This window comes from Emiliania huxleyi (genome assembly GCF_000372725.1).
Source record: "Emiliania huxleyi CCMP1516 unplaced genomic scaffold EMIHUscaffold_109, whole genome shotgun sequence".
Taxonomy (NCBI): domain Eukaryota; phylum Haptophyta; order Isochrysidales; family Noelaerhabdaceae; genus Emiliania; species Emiliania huxleyi.
This window is the reverse complement of record NW_005201851.1, coordinates 207,885-223,764: the sequence shown is the minus strand read 5'-3', so window position 1 is coordinate 223,764 and position 15,880 is coordinate 207,885. Positions and strand designations below refer to the sequence as shown.

Sequence of the window (15,880 nt, the reverse complement as noted above, 5' to 3'; positions counted from 1 at the left end):
CGCCGCCGCCCTCGCTGCCGTCGCCGCTGCCGTCGCCCTCGCCTCCACCGCCGTCTACGTCGCCGCCGTCGCTGCCTCCCTCCGCCTCGCCCTCGCCTCCGCCTCCCTCCGCCTCGCCCTCGCCTCCGCCGCCATCAGCATCGTCCTCGCCATCCCCTCTCTCCGCCCCGTCGAAGCCGCCGCCGTCCGCCTCCCCGCCGCCTCCGCCGCCTCCGCCTCCGCCACCACCGCTATCGCCACCCTCGCCGCCGCCTGCGCCGCCGCCCGCGCTGCCACCGCCATCGTCACCCTCGCCGCCGCCCATGCCGCCGCCGCCCTCGCCTTCGCCGCCTCCCTCACCGCCCTGCCCGATCACTGAGGACACCCACCCCTCGACGCTGCCGGGCAGTCCGACCTCGTCGACACCGCCTCCGCCGCGACCTCCCAAGCCGACGAGGTCGTCGCCGCCGTCAACGACATCGAGATCGAGCACGGTTTCGCCACCAGGAACGACGCCAGGCACAGCGCCGCTGCTCAAGCCGCCAGCGCCAGCGCCGCCGCCAAAACCGCCACGCAGGCACTCGTAGCCGCCAGCGACAACACCCACACCATCGTCGCCGACCTCTCCGCCTGCGAGAGGTGAAGGCATGGCATCCGACGCGCATGCTTTCCACAACTCGTAGACGAGATCCGCGTCTCCCTCCTCGTCGCAGCTGGATGCGCCAATGTCCAGCCTCGGCGGCGACTCGGGCCGCTCGCCGGCAACCTTTGCAGCCTTTGCAGGACTTGCAGCCCAGTACTTACGTTTTCTCCACTGGCTGATCGCGACGCCGCGGATCACGTGCACGCCCTCGACGCGGCAAAGTACCGTCTGCACGTCCATGGGGGTCTTGGCCTCGCGTATGGATGGCATGAACTGCCAGGCCAGCTCCTTGCTGTCCGGATGCAAGATTGATTTTCGACACCAGCACGGCTTAAACTTCGTGTACTTCTGATGCTTGTTGGGCATTCGTTTGACTTGCAATCGTCCCAGCTTGGTATGACCTTGGTACGACCCAAATCTCGCCCTCGATTTCTTTCCCAGACTTTTCGGTGCCCGTCGTTTCCACGTTATTTTCAGCGCCGTTTGCGCCCGGACATGATTTTTTTGGCGCTCGGGCATTCCCCTGCGCGATTTCTTTTCACGAGAGCAAGTAGAAGGTGTCCGTCCCCTTCCGCTGACGCTGGAGTCACGGTCCCCGACGCCACGCCAGCCCCAGCTTGCTGCACAGCAACTGCGCCACAGCGGCGTCCCGGCCGCGGCCTGCTTCACCCGCTGTAATTACAGAAATTCTCCTGCTGTAATTGCTTCTACAACAGGCTCAAATCTCGAAAGCCACGCCTCATGCCGATCCTGGCTCTACCACCGCCAATCACACCACCGCCGCCACGCCCACCCCACGCCGTCAGGCCAAGGACGTCAAACAGACCGGGCCTACACCGCGTTATCACCGGCCTTGCCACCGGTACGGTACGGGCGGGGGCCGCACCACCGGCCTCACCGCGCACCACCGGCCTCACCACCACCGCCACCACCCTCCGCACCGCCCCTCCTCCGCCCTCCCTGTTGTCGCAGACGCCTCCCTCGCGGGGATTTACGCCGCCTCTCCGCCGCCCTTCCGCCATCCTCGCCTCCGCCCGCCGCCCTCGCCGCCGCCGCCCTCACACCCGCCGCCGCTGCCGCCGCCGCCGCCGCCACCCTCGCTGCCGCCGCCCGCCCCGCCGCCGCCCTCGCCTCCGCCGCCGTCCGGCATGCCGCCGCTCTCGCCCTCGCCTCCAGCCGCGCCGCCCCCGTCGCCGCCTGCCCGCCCCGGCGCCCTCCCCACGGCGGTGCTGTGCGCGCCTTCGCACAGTGGCGCCACTGTGCCAGTTACTGTCCCTGCGCCAGTGACACCAGAGCCTTTTTTTTCACGGATTCAAGATCAAAGATTACCTGCGCTTCGCTCGCCATCCCGAGATCACCCACACACGACCGTATTACACATTTGCACCCCGACTCACGGTCTCACATTTGCACCCCGACTCAAACCTCTTGCGACGCACCGCGGTGATCACTCGCGTCTTCATCAGCCTCATCGCCGCAGCCCGGCGCTCCGTCGCCTCCGTCGAGCGCCGCGATCGCCTCGGCGACCGTCTCGTCGTCGAGCTCGAGCTCGTCGACGGCCGCGCCCAGCAGGGGCGCGTCTCCCGCCTCGCTCGCGCTCGCCTTGGCGGTCGCCGCCGCCCCGGCCGCGTACGCCGCGTTGCCGATCGCGGCCCGCGCCGAGAGGTTGTACCACGCCCAATACGTCTCCCGGAAGCTCTCGCCCAGCGATGCGGCCGCGCCCACCGCGAGCGGCTCGACGGCTGCGTTCTCGGCCTGTGGTTCGCGCTGCCAGCGCAGCCGCACCGCGCCGCCGCAGTGCACGCACCGCCGCTCCTCGAACCGTGCGACCGTGGTCGGCCACTCGATGGAGGGTCGGCCTGCGCAGTCCTCCGAGCCGCACTCGAGGATGCAGATGTCCTCGCTCCGCCGCCGCACGCGCCCGTACACCTCTGCCGGTGTGCCCGCCGTCGGAAGCACGTGCAGAGCCCCCACACGCAGGATCGAGCCCTGCAGCTTCGCCGGAAGCTTCCGCAGCATCCGCAGCTCGCGCGTGCGGTCCCTGCGATCCAGCCCGAACGCGATCGCGTCGTCCTCCGACCGAGGGGCCCACGCGTGCGTCGAGAGCATCGCCATCCGCAGCGCCGGCGCAGCGCGCAGCCGCTCCTGCCCCTCCTTGTAGAGCCGAAGCTGGTGCGCCTCCACCGCGTCGCTCTCCGCCTCACCCTTCCGATGGCGGAGCCGGAGCTGCGCCGCCTCGTACTCGTCCACCTCCTCGCCGCCACCGGCCGCACGCGCGCTCGCCTTGAAATACTTCGGCAGCAGCGCGACGCCGAGCCGCCGCTGCAGCTTGCGTCGTGCGCTCGCCACCTCCTCCACCGCCTCCGCCACCTTCGCGTCGCTGCGCGCCGCCTGCCGCTCCGGGCACGCCTGCGGCAGGTCGCCGAAGCCGCGCACGCCACCCACCTCCGGCACACGCGACGCCGAGAGCGACGTCAGCGGCGCGCGCTCCACGCTCCCGAGCGCGTCGCGCCGCATCCAGTAAGCGCCGAGATCGCGCGTGCGCAGGTCTGCGCGATACACCCGATTCATCGTCCGAGAGTTGACCTGGCGGTGGCCCAGCACTCGCGCAGCGACGGCGCCGTCGCCCGCCGACGCCGGCTGCTCGCACGCGTCTTTGCGCAGGCTCCACGCGCCCACCTTATGCCGGCTCATGCCAAGCTGGCGCCCCGTCTCGATCAGGCGCCGGCAGAGTCGCTGCACGTCGAAGCTCTCGGTGAACAAGAAGAGGCCCGTCGCCTCGTCGACGCCTGGGAACAGAGGCCGGTCCAAGGCCGCCTTGTCGAGCACCCAGCCATCCGCTCGGCACGCCGCCACTAGCGCCGGGAGCGTCTCGTAACCCGTGTCCGCCAGCTCGAGCCCGGCGAACCCGCTCGGCTCGGCCACCTTGCGACGCAGCGCCGCCGCGCTCGCTTCGCTCAGCTTCGAGTAGCACGCCCTGAAGCTTCCGCAGCGCAGCAGCAGGCGCACCATCGCCAGCGTCCCGATGCGCATCATCTGGTCCGAGTCGGGCGTGATCGCCGTCCCAAACTCGTAGCACGCGTAGTACTCGCCCTTCTTCCGCGCAAAGGTCACCTCCATCCGGATGAGGGCCTCGAAGTCGCCCTCGGTCATCACGCCCGCCCCGCCTAGTCCCCGCAGCAGCTCATCCGCGGCGATGGACAGGTCGCCCATCGTCAGCGGCGGCAGCTCGTGCCTGCCGGCGAGCGGCACGGCTCAGTGTCATCTCGCCCCATCGCACGCCAACGCCACCGTTCTACTCGCCTCTCTCTCTCTCTCTCTCAGCGGGAGACGCGCGCCAGTGGCTGTCCGAATCGGCCGCGTCCGCCGCGTCGTTCACCGCCATGCCCGGCCGGCACCCGGTCTGCCGCGCGAAGCACAAGTAGGCGTTCATGATGAAGGCCACGTTCACCTCGAACGGCTCCATCAGCTGCGTGTCCTGCATCTGGTACTCTCCCACCTGGAAGAGGTGCTGCTTCGTGCACGGCTTCGTCGTCGCCTCGCGCAGCTCGGCCATCGTCCGCCGGCTCGCCACCGCGCTCGCCCTCTCGCTCGCCGCCCGCTGCGCCGCCTCACTCTGCCCGTGCGACGCGCTCTCCTGCGCCGCCTCGCGGCCCGCCGCCCGGCCGGCGGCTCCTGCCGCGTCCTTCATCCCGCCGCCGCCGCCGTCGTACAGCGACATCACCTGCTTGGTCACCAGCCGCCAGTACTGCCTCGCGTCGTCCGGCATCGCCGGCCAGATCTCGCGCCACACGTGGTTCTTCATGTGCTGCAGCGCGACGTAGACCGTGTTCTCGCCGCGCCCCGTGCGCACCGTCGGCTCCTCGTCCCGCGCGTCGCCCCGCTCGGTCGCGTGCCACCGGCTCGCCCTCGGCGCGGTGATTCGCGTCGTCGCCAGCCACTTGCCGAAGCGGATCGTCCACCGCACCGTCGGGTGCAGACCGAGGGCCGTCCGCTGCATCGGCACGCTCTTCCCCGCCGCGGCCTGCGTCGCCAGGAACTCGCGCAGCCGCAGGCGCACGCGCCGAAGCTGCACCGACAGCGCCGGCCCGTGTGGCGCTAGCATCGGCCGCCCATCGCCGCACGCGGCCTCCTCCTGCCGCTCGTCATCCTCCGCCTCGAGGGCGTCCGCCAGCGCGCTGCGCCGCACACCCCGGCGCACAGGAGGCGGCGCCGGCCGCACCTCGGCCGCCTCGGCGTCGCCCGCGGCACGGGCGCCCCGCTCGCCGTCCGCGCGGTCCATCGCCGCATCCCCATCCCCGTCTGCGGCAGCGCCGCCTGCGCCCGTGCCGGCCTGCTCTGCGACGGCTCGCCACCGCTCGTCGTCCAGCATGTGCCACCACCGCCGATCCGGGTAGCCGTCGTACTCGACCTGGTGCGCGATCCGTCCGTCCCCGTCCTCCTCCCGCGCCATGACGGTCGCAGGGTACCACCGCTCACTGTCGCAGAAGATCTCGAGGCGCGATCCGGTGGACAGGACAGTGTGGCCGTCGAGCGCCGCCCTGGCATCCTCGCGCTGTCGCTTCCGCCGCTTCGCCTTCGTCTCCTTGCTGCGCAGCAGGGTGTAGTTCGGGCCCACCTCCGCCACGCTGTCCAGCAGCTGGGCGGCGCTCGCCATCTCGACCGCGTCGTCCTCCGGCGGAAGCTCCGCGTCGCCCGCGGCCGCTTCCCGAGCGCGCTCGTCGCGCATCCGCTCGTGGTGGGCCTGCCGACGCGCCACGCCGGCGCCCGTGTGCCTCGCCGCCGCGTCCGGTGACGGCATCGGTCGCTGCCAGGTCGTCCCACAGGTCGTACCAACAGGTCGTCCCAAAGGGGACGCATCCAAACCGCCGCATTTCGCCCGCCGAAAAGTCTCCCACTCGCTCTGCCCCAATCTCGAACCAATCTCGAGTCGTCTCACTAGTTACATACATAACATCATGATATGCCCGTCTTGCACCCCGATGACGGGCCCGAGTCACCAACCGGGCCTGGGGAGGTGCCGCAGCGCCTCCGGCGGGCAGAGCTTGTGCTGTCGCATCGGTGCGGCGACATCCTGCTGGTACTCGACAGGGTGTGCGACAAGCACAACATCCAGGCCGTGATGCGCACGGCGGAGGCGCTCGGGGTGCAGAACCTGTGGACGGTAGCGCCAGAGTATTTCAAGAACCTCGCGGCGAGCGAGGTGTACGTCCCTCCGGCCGACGCACCGAAAGATCTGCCGCCGCACGCGCAGATTGTCGGGCAGCTGCATATCTTCATGAAAGAGAGGGAACTCGGCTTGCCGTCGTACACCGTTAACAACATGGCCCCCCGCGGGTTTGGGGACATGTGGCGTGTGACGTGTACCCTACCCGACGGGACCACGGTGGTCGGGAGGGGGGACAAGACGAAGAAGACGGCAATGCGCTACGCTGCGGAGGAAGCCATGAAGCTCGTCAATCCCGAATACAAACCACCGCATGTCTCGACGGGCATTGCAAACGCCCTCAACCCAGACCGCCCGACCTCAAGCAAGGAGTGCTTTCCCCGGACTACGAGCGTGTCGAAGGGAGCGGATCGATGGCTAAGCATGCGGAAAATTCACGACCAGCCAGGAGTGCCTCAACGCGATGAAGCAGGAGGGGTGGACCATCTGGGCCACCGCGTTCTCGCCGACGGCCCTCAAGCTGTCGAACACGCTGCCGGCGGCGGAGCTGCCGCAGAAGCTGGCCATTGTGATCGGCGGGGAGGCGTTGGGGGTGTCCGATGAGATCCTGACGGGATGCGACCGGCAAGTGTTCCTCCCAATGTACGGATTCACAGAATCCCTTAACCTCTCCGTCGCGACCGCTATGATTCTGCAGCGACTGTTCGACCTCAAGTACTGCGGCTCGGCGAGTACCGAACGCGGCGCGCTCTCGGCAAAAGAAAAGAATGATATCCGTACGAAGTGGTGGGACCACCTCGCGGCGAACCCCACGGCGCGGGCGCGCCTCGACGACTTCACGGACCAGTTCCACTCCGCCGAGCTCGCGCCTCTCACTGACGTGCGCGACCACCGGGAGGACGATCGGAAGCACTTTGCCGAACTCGTAACGAAGAAGTATTGGCGACCCGACGGCGCCGCAGGAACGGGAAGCGAAGCGGCTTTTGGCAATGCGGTGCCTCTGACAGGAATGTTTGTGGCCGGTGCCTTGACGGCATTGGTCCTCCAGCGTGTGGTCCGCTCGAGGCAATAGTGAGGAAAGATTTCTCTCACCTCGCCGCCACCCCGTGACTCTCTTCACGATCGGGTCTGATGAAGTGGAAGGGTTCAAGTCATAGGGCAATAGTCAAGTTTTCCGGACCACACCTCTCCCTATTTCAATGGCCGCATGCCTGTCTCTGGGCCGGCGCGGGGCCCCCCGGAGGACTAGGTCCAGCCCTGGGTGGCGCAGGTTGTGACATTTGGCGATTCCGCGACTTACTGGGCCCCTGAGCCGCTACCCGTGTGCGATTTTTTGTGGCCCGGGCATGATACTGATAGTAAACGGGTCAGAACCGGCCAAACACAGGCTACAGCCCCACACACGCGCCCGCCATAGCTCCTGGAGAGCATGCGCGAGTGACGCGCTACAAGCCGCGAGAGTGGCATCAGAGGCAGGAACGACGTGCTCTTGCTGCACCTCGCAGCTGCACCGAGTGTGCTCGCAGTGTATGCCACGGCCACCGACTGCGGCATTGCTCTCGTGCAGCTAGGCGACGCAGGTCCATCAGCAGGGCTCATCCAATGCGAGCGCACATTGTGCGTAGCCGCAGGCAGGTGGCAGTGCACGGCCGCACACCGGCTGTGGCGGCTCGTATGCCCCCGGCAGTGCTGCTAGTCATTAACTTGCGTATTAGGGCCGCAGCAGACTGCTGCTGTGGCAGCAGCAGCAGCAGCCTGCTGCCTGATTCAGTCAAGCCAGCGGCGCAGTGAGGCGTGCAGAATTTGCGTGGTTTTGTTCCTCCTGAGGCTGAGCGCATTCGAGCCCTTCGACCGGAGTTGGATGGTACCACGCGTCTCACTGAGACGCGGGGTACTGGCCATGGCCGGACTACGGAGCGTGAGGTGGCGAGCGGAGCGAGCGACAAAACAACGAGAAAAACACGGATCTGACGATTGTCACAGAACGTCAGATCTTGCGCCACCCAGGGCTGGACCCAGTCGGAGGCACCGTGCGCCGCGCCGCAGTGCGGAAACGGGGCTCCGGCTCTATGAGTCTCTATGAGCACCGACTTCCCGATTAAGTACGGTTAAGTAGAGGGCAGATTTGGAGAGATCTCGAGGAGTACATACAGATAGACCCTCCAACCATCAGAAAACTCCGACCTGATCGGTCGTACTGACCGCCGACAGATCACTCCAGACAGCAGACAGGCCGACGTCTGCACGCGGCCGGCCGGGCGAGAGGCTTGACACGATCCGACCCTGCGACCCTGACGCTGCTGCTCTAGCTATCAGCCATGCACTGCTGACTGCTGCCACAATGTGCGACCTGTGCTGGCCCACTTGGCGGCCTTCCCGGTCAGTGGTGAGGTGCAGTTCAGAGCTGTCGATGGCGCGATGCCGCACTGGTCCCACATTGGTGACACGAGACCACCAAGTTTGCAGGTCCAAGAGAGAGGCACCGGCGCTGTCCTGAGAAGGTGCGTGGTCCCTCTTGACTGCCCATGCGCGCGAGGCTGTGTAGGCATAGCCTCGAGAGTGCCAGCAGCCAATCCGAGGTGACGCGCATTGCGCCAGAAGCGTGCACGCAGCTGGAAGGACACCTTCCTACTGGCCGATCGGTCGTCACTGAATGCTTGATACTAAGGCCGCGAGCTATGCAGGTGATCAATTGTGCAGCATGGCACGGTCAGCAGCGCCGACAGGCTGTCGCAAGGCGTGATAGCATGGCCGCAAGTACGCCGAATTCCCATGAAAACAAGTAAAAAATCGCGAAAAAAGAAAAAAAACTGCAAAAAATCGGCGCCTGCGGCGGGCCATGGGACCCCATCTCCCCCCCGCATGGACACCCTCTGGGGCCCCCGCGCCGGCCCAGAGGTGCCTGTGGACCGTGCCCCGGGGTCGTGGCTGGGGGTATAGTGAGAAGGAGCAAGGTAAGGTGGCCATCCTGCCCCGTACAAGGCCCCCACATGCGAGACCGACCACCCCATCCCTCCCGAGCGTGCCCCGCTCCCGCTCACCTCGAGAACCTCGAGAGAGAGAGAAAAGAATTCCGTGAAGCGAGCCGCCGAGAGCTGTTTGTCACGCCTTGTTTGGGCGGCTGCTTCTGGGTTTTATGGGTCTCACCGCCCGCCTGCTGCGCTCGTGCGTTGAGACGCTCGTGGGCTTCGTGCTCTCGCCAGCATTCTGTTTGATTATCCTTCCAATACACGTTCTCCTATTCTCGCCATTCATCGCGCTCGGCCTCTGCAGCTCCGACGCTGCTGTTGGCGTGCCTCCCGCCCTCCTCGCCTGGCGTCGCCTTCCATATCTGATTCCGATGGTGCTCTTCGTCGACCTGCCGATTACCATCTTATTCTTAGCGACAAATCTGATCGAGGGTCTCTTCCTCCGGAACTCTCTCACCCTCGCCGTCTACAGCCTCTGCCGAGGCAGCTCACAGCTCCCCTACCGCGAGCCGACGCTCCCCGACACCGAGGCAGGTCTTCACGCTCGCGACCGGTCGCGCCCAAACACCATCGACGGCGCCCGCTACCGCGGGCACGACTCCGTCTGGGCTGCCCTCGAGGGCGACGGCGACAATGTCCGGCCGGGAGATGTGCGGCTTATCAGTCTGAAATGGCTCATGGCGCTGGCAGAGCGGGGCGGCGTGCTCCCGCGGCGGCAGGACCTGCCAGACGAGGCCTTCTTAAGCTCTGCTCAGCTGAGGCGGATCGAGCAAGGCGCCAGGCGCGGCTTTGACCTCGCCGGCTTTGTGGAGGCCTTTGAGCGCTTCAGCAAGGAGCCCTCCCTCTCATCCTTTCTCGGCTTTTGCGCGAGCTTTTTCGGCCGCAAGCGCAACCCCGACCGGCTGCTTCCGATCATCTCCGTCTCCTACTGCTGGCTCGAGGCGGCGCATCCAGATCGTGAGGGCCGCCAACTCCAGCTGCTCTCCCGCAAGCTGCGGGGCCTCTATGGCGGGCGAGGCCTGCTCGGCGCGTGCCGCGAGTACGGCTTCTCGGACATGGTGAGCTGCCTCCCGCACCTTGCCTATCGCCACACTCATCCTCACCGCCACTCCATTCCTGGCTCGCGCAGGGCGTGTTTCTGGACTGGAGCGCAGGCTACCAGAAGGACCCTGCGCTGTTTGCCGAGCGGCGCGCGTATGAGGCGAGCCGGTCGGCCGCGGAGAAGGCCGCCTTCGATCGCATGCTGGACAACACGATGGTGAGCACACGCCAGCCCCTTTCCCAGCCCGATAGCGCCACAACATGCACAACTCTCACGGCACGTTGGCTTTACCTTTCGCGTTAGGACCTCTGGTACGCGCACGCCTCGGTCACGGTCGTGCTGCTCACGCAGCTGCCCGACGAGCTGCCCGCCGGCTTTGACCGGAGCCGGACCTACGACACTCGCGGCTGGACGACATTCGAGCGGTGCTCCGCAGAGCTGGGCGCAAAGCTCTCTAAGCTGGGCTTTGCCAAGTGGAAGCTCGTCATCGACGTCGCCAGCGACGACGGCGGCGCTCAGCGGCGGCTCCCCGCGACTCCGGAGCGCATGGCGACGCTGCTCGCCGCTTGCCGCTTCACCAACGGCGCCGACTCGGCGACCGTGCTCGCGCTCTACAAAAAGACGGCGAAGGCAGTGCTGGGCACAGTCGAGAAGCTCTACTACTATGGGCTGCCGCTCGTGCGTGGCGACGCGTGGACTAGCCCGGCGCTGCTGGCTGAGGCGCTGAACCATTGCGAGAGCCTCCGGACCCTCATCCTAACTGGGAATCGCCTCGACGACGAGGGCGTGGCGGAGCTAGCGGCGGGGCTCGAGGACGCCGCGCTCCCGGCGCTTGAGTCCCTCTACGTAGGGTCAAACCGCTTCGGCGCGCGCGGCGTCGGCGCGCTCTGCGGCGTGTTCCATCGCGGCGTGGCGCCGACGCTGCAGATGCTCAACGTCGGTTCCATGCCTATTGGCGACGAGGGAGCCGTGGCGCTAGCAGCGGCGCTGGCGACGGGGAAGCCGTCGCATGGACTGCACTTGGGGTGGTGCGACGTGGGCGACGAGGGCGCGATGGCACTCGCGGCTGCCCTCCCGGCCGCGGGTCAGGGATGTCGCGTGATAGCCTCGAACAATCGGATCGGCCTCGCGGGCCAGGTGGCACTGGTAGATGCACTCGAGGCGAAGCACGGGCCGCAGCTGGGGAATGGCATGGCGGTGCAGCAGATGAACATGCTTCCCTGGTTGTACCCGCTCGTGCGCGCGTGGGGGCGAGGCTGGCGCCGTGTGGTCGAGAGCGGCCGATTCACTATATGTAAAACGGCACACCTCTATGATTGAATGGAAAAGAACGCTAGTAAGGTACACTTGCGGGCAAACTCGTTTTACAAGAAGAGGGCTGGTAGCTACCAAGTTCAGTGATTTAAGAGAGCTGCACGTCGCCTCCGCCTCCACCTCCTCCCGCGCCGCCAGGGCGGCCGCGCTGCCATATAACTCCCAGAACTCCCGGTATCTCCCCGCATCTCCAAGCCTGCACGGCCCACACGAGCAGGTGCCATAGGCTGTGGCTGTGCAGCGGCGACCGGTCAAACGCGGACGACGCGGGGAGCAGGCTCTCGGGCCAGTGTCGCAGCTTGAGCAGGAGCGCGGCCGGCAGCACCGCGGCGGAGAAGAGGGCGGGGGCGTGCTCAAACGCCCACGATGTTGTGGAGGGGACATATGCTGATGATCCTGGCCCGATTGGTTCGCTCAGAAGCTTCTGGGCGGTCGTTAAGGTTCGCTCCCCGCACACCGGCCCGGAAGTATGTTACATCATAAAGGACGGCTCTTGTTCTGACGCCCACTGGCACTGCTATCATTTGCCGCCAACTCATATCGTTGCGCAGGTCCACTCTCTCTTCGGACACTTGTACCTCCACAGATGACGCTGGCGCTGGGGTCCCCGTGTGTATCGCGCGCCTTGCGGGGGGGGGGCGCGGAAAAGAGGAACCTCTTAGCGTCATCGCCATGGTGCTGCAAGCAGCGCCGGGCGACGACGACTTACCGCCTCCCGGTCCACCTCGGCACACCTCCGCTGCTCAATGTTTGACGACTCGAACCCATGAAGCTTCCCCGTGCGCGGGTTACCCCGCACACAGGTCAGCCTGCCAGCCACGTATCCACGCAAGCGTGGTCCGCGCGCATGGCATACAGGCGTTCGCCAGACAGCGCAGAGGCTTTTCCTTGCTAGGCGACCGGGGAAGGACTAGCTCAAGGGCAACACAGCGTCACCAGCCGTTGGCGCGCAGAACGAGTCTGCGGCCCCCGGTTGGGACGAGTGCGCGACGCGGACGAACCGCTCAATGTGGCCGGCAGCTCGCGCTGCCGGCGGGGTTGGTTGGGGAGAACCGGCACGGGGAAGGCCGGCCTCCCCGGAGGGGTCGCCCCCTGGAGGGGCCCCAAAGGGCCCCCCGGGGGGGCGGGGGCCCCCGCCCCGCGGGGCGGGGGCAGGTTCGTCGCTTAGCGCGATGGAGTTAACCCTTGCGTTTTATAAATTCTTTTTCTCGGGCGACGGCTTCTGAGGAATCGGCGCCATGAGCGGTAAAATTCTTTTCCTCGCGATGTCTGCCCCGCCGCGCCGCCGCTCGCGCCGCCTCGCCACAGCCTCCACCGCCGCGCCCTCGCCCGACACGCCGCCGCCCGCCCGCCTCCTCGACCTCCCCACGGACCTCCTCGTGCGCGTCATCTCTCGCTGCGACCCCGCCGACATCGCTCGCGTCGCGGCCGTCTCGCTCCTCTTTCACGCCTCGCTTGCGGTGGACGCCATCCGCTTGTGGGCGCAAGAGCGCGGCTTCGAGCTGCCGGCGCTGCCGGAGGGCGAGTGCGCCGTGCGGTGGCTGTGCTACTCGGCGCTGCTGCGCGAGTCCAACCCGCCGGCGAGGGCGGCAGCAGGCCATCAGCACAGCGTTTTCATTGACGGCGAGGGGCGGCTCTCGTCGTGCGGCAAGGTGGACATGTGGACGCCAGGCCTCCTAGGCCACGGTGCGGGCGTAACGCGGCTCAACACGCCGACCCGGCTGCCGTCGGGGCTGGGCGGCGAGCGCGCCGTGAGTGTGTCGGCTGGAACATGGCACAACCTCGCCCGCACCGGCAGCGGCACTGTCTGGAGCTGGGGCGAGGGAGGCGTGGGCCAGTTGGGCCACGGCGACGCGCTGACCGAGTGGCAGCCCAAGAAGATCGAGGCCTTGGCTGGCCAGCGCGTCGTCGCTGTGTCGGCTGGACGCTTCCACAGCCTCGCTATCTCCGCCGACGGAGCCGTCTGGAGCTGGGGCAGTGGAGCCTTTGGCCAGCTGGGCCACGGCGACCAGCAGGGCCAGCTGCTTCCAAAGAAGGTCGAGGCCTTCGCTGGGCGGCGCATCGTCGCTGTGTCGGCTGGAAAGCACCACAGTATCGCCCTCACCGCCGACGGCGCCGTCTGGAGCTGGGGCTGGGGAGCCGGTGGCCGGTTGGGCCACGGCGACGAGCAGACGCAGCTGCTGCCAAAGAAGATCGAGGCCTTTGCTGGCCGGCGCATATTAGCTGTGACGGCTGGAGACGCGCACAGCCTCGCCCTCACTGCCGACGGCGCCGTCTGGAGCTGGGGCTGGGGAGCCGGTGGCCGGTTGGGCCACGGCGACCAGCATAGGCAGCTGCTGCCCAAGAAGATCGAGGCGTTTGCTGGCCAGCGCGTTGTCGCTCTGTCGGCTGGACTCGCGCATACTCTCGCCACCGCCGCCGACGGCAGCGTCTGGAGCTGGGGCGCTGGTATCCATGGCATCTTGGGCCACGGCGTTGAGGAGAGGCAGCTGCTGCCGAAGAAGGTCGAGCCGTTTGCTGGCCAGCGCGTCGTCGCTGTGTCTGCTGGAGCCCAACACAGCATCGCCCTCACCGCTGACAGTGCCGGCTTCACGTGGGGCAAGGGCGGCAGTGGCAGCCTAGGCCACGGAGAGGACCTGTCGAATCAGCTGCTGCCCAAGAAGATCGAGGAGCAGAGGGGCGGGTGATCCGCGACGTTTTTTTCCGCTCGCCGCCACAAAGGATGTGTCAGGGACAGAGAGTCGAGAGAGAGAGAGAGAGCGGACAGGGTGGTGCTCACACGCAAAACTTAAGGAATCGACACCGAATCGCGATGTGCAAAGCATACAATACTTGTGAGAGTGACTTGTGTCGAGTCACGTCGAGTGCAGGTGATTGCGAACGCGTGGCTAATGAGGCATGTTGTGTGAGTATATGGGACAAAAGCGTCGAAAATGTCCCAAAAAAGCGTGTCTCGAGTTTGTGGCAGCCCCACAGCCGGCGCGCGCTGCCAGGAAGCACCGCTCGAGTGTCGGCCGCACTCCCTGGCACCCAGTGAGTGCGGCCGACCGACCAGACCGATTAGGCTCGATGCCGCGCTCGCTGTGGAGCTGCCACAAACTCGCCGCCGAGCGTGCCACCGACGGCGTCCTGGCGGAGGTGGTGGAGTTTGAGACCTGAGGCTGCGGAGGTGACGCCTGAGGTACCGGGCCGTGCACGGCGACTCAGCCGGCGACCGCCACGGGCTCAGACGAGACTTGTCGACGCGTTCCGGCTCAGCTTCACCGTGGTCCTCGGGCGTCTGTCGACGTCAGGACCACCCATACAGCTCGCGGGTTTGAGGTCGCAAGAGCCAAGATGGTGGCGTTTGGACATCCCAACCATCACACAAGACAGCCTGTAGGTGGTGGCGGGACGGCGCAGTGTTTGTGGCACTCGGCAGTAGGCACCCGCGGCACGGCCCCGCTGTCGGCTCTCGCGGGCTGCGGAACCGGCCCCAGAGGGGGACGGTCCGGGCGAGTGTGGCAGCTCCTGCGCTAGTATGGGCAGCCTCTATCATAGCACTACTGATCCTGGTCATTAGAGCTGCCAGGGATAGCGTCAGGAGCCGGTAGGAGTCAAAACCCCTCATATTTGAGACATCGTGTCCCATATACTCGCACAACGAGCCATGAACCCATGAAGCAGCAGTGATCCGCAGCTCTTCTTTTCACGACGGATCAGTGGTGTGTGTCGTGACTCTCGCCAATTCTTGACCTTTTTCGTCTGGGGCGCCGGAATTTGATTCATTCGGGCGTCTCACTTGTGTGGTAGCAGGATCAGATACCTGAGAGCGAGCTGTGACACCGGCAACACTGTGTGAGAATCACCTCCACCCAGCCCCACCTCAGCACCCCTATTATCACACACTCCCCCCCCCCCCCCCCCACAGTGATGAATAATCTACCTATATCCCTATATTCCCACACCCTGTGCAGTGGCACGTCTCGCCACCTATGTCCTTAATACTGGCACCTTGGGCGCCGACGGCGCCCAAATATTGGCACGTAATAGTTTCCCGACTGCTTTCGCTGGGCGGCACGCGCTGCGAGACAGTCGACCTCTTTGTTGTGGTGTCACAACTCGGTGCATAATTGCGCCACTCCCCCATCGGTACATAATGGTGCCTTCGTACTTTGAATACCTTCTACAAATATGTCAGCCTCGGATGAGGACCAGGCTCGCCCTGTCGCGGGAATTCCATCACCCGCAACCAACGCACGTGACCGCGTGCGACTCACTATCACCACAATACATGCTGGGCACCGATCTTCGGGTTCAGATGACGATCTCTCGGCGAACGAGAGAAGAGGGACGCCTCGCGATACTACAGAGGGCCGCGACCAGGATTCTCCACGGTCAGACCACTCTCATCCCTACCACACACTGCCTATATGGCGCTGCGCGCGCGTGCTTTGGGGGGCGTTCAGCTGGGACACGCTTCAACCGTGGTCTCAGTTCCGGAGAATTTGTTTTTAAATTCCCACGCCACGCCCTCTACAGGGCGTTGCGCGTAAAAACAAACAACAGCCTCGCGCTTCGTCTCCGCCTCAACGCCTTTCGCCGGCAAGGCCTTCGATGTCCGTGTCGACGGTTCGTACGTGGTACGCCACTGCCCTCTCCTCCGACACCCTCCAGGACGAGCTCCAGCGGAAGCTCGGCCTTTGGCTCTCCGCGGCGCTTCCCACCCTTCGGGTCGCGAGCGGGGCATGCCAGTCGATTTCTTCGGCGACTACCTTTACAACAAG

General features: G+C 66.2%; 4 protein-coding genes across 4 annotated transcripts in view; 2 read left to right on the top strand and 2 right to left on the bottom strand.

The window, feature by feature from the left end:
- The window catches only part of EMIHUDRAFT_108816 (hypothetical protein), a gene marked incomplete at both ends in the record, with an annotated part of 4,495 nt that extends 3,507 nt beyond the window's left edge, over nt 1–988 (bottom strand). The window contains one exon of the mRNA XM_005792191.1: nt 49–988. Coding sequence (XP_005792248.1) covers nt 49–988 — 940 coding nt within the window. The remainder of the gene's footprint in view (nt 1–48) is intronic.
- A 1,053-nt stretch (nt 989–2,041) lies between these two features.
- Nucleotides 2,042–5,423, bottom strand: EMIHUDRAFT_108815 (hypothetical protein; the record flags this gene model as incomplete). Its single annotated transcript, XM_005792190.1, has 2 exons — nt 2,042–3,857; nt 4,021–5,423. The coding sequence occupies 2 exons, from the start codon at nt 5,421–5,423 to the stop codon at nt 2,042–2,044; spliced, it is 3,219 nt and encodes a 1,072-aa protein (XP_005792247.1).
- A 162-nt stretch (nt 5,424–5,585) lies between these two features.
- EMIHUDRAFT_223363 (hypothetical protein) lies at nt 5,586–7,230 on the top strand (the record flags this gene model as incomplete). The annotated part of the gene is made up of 3 exons (XM_005792189.1): nt 5,586–6,104; nt 6,238–6,843; nt 7,207–7,230. The coding sequence occupies 3 exons, from the start codon at nt 5,586–5,588 to the stop codon at nt 7,228–7,230; spliced, it is 1,149 nt and encodes a 382-aa protein (XP_005792246.1).
- A 1,677-nt stretch (nt 7,231–8,907) lies between these two features.
- Nucleotides 8,908–11,120, top strand: EMIHUDRAFT_454397 (hypothetical protein; the record flags this gene model as incomplete). Its single annotated transcript, XM_005792188.1, has 3 exons — nt 8,908–9,816; nt 9,888–10,016; nt 10,104–11,120. The coding sequence occupies exons 1-3, from the start codon at nt 8,926–8,928 to the stop codon at nt 11,118–11,120; spliced, it is 2,037 nt and encodes a 678-aa protein (XP_005792245.1). The 5' UTR covers nt 8,908–8,925.
- Nucleotides 11,121–15,880: the final 4,760 nt, after the last annotated feature.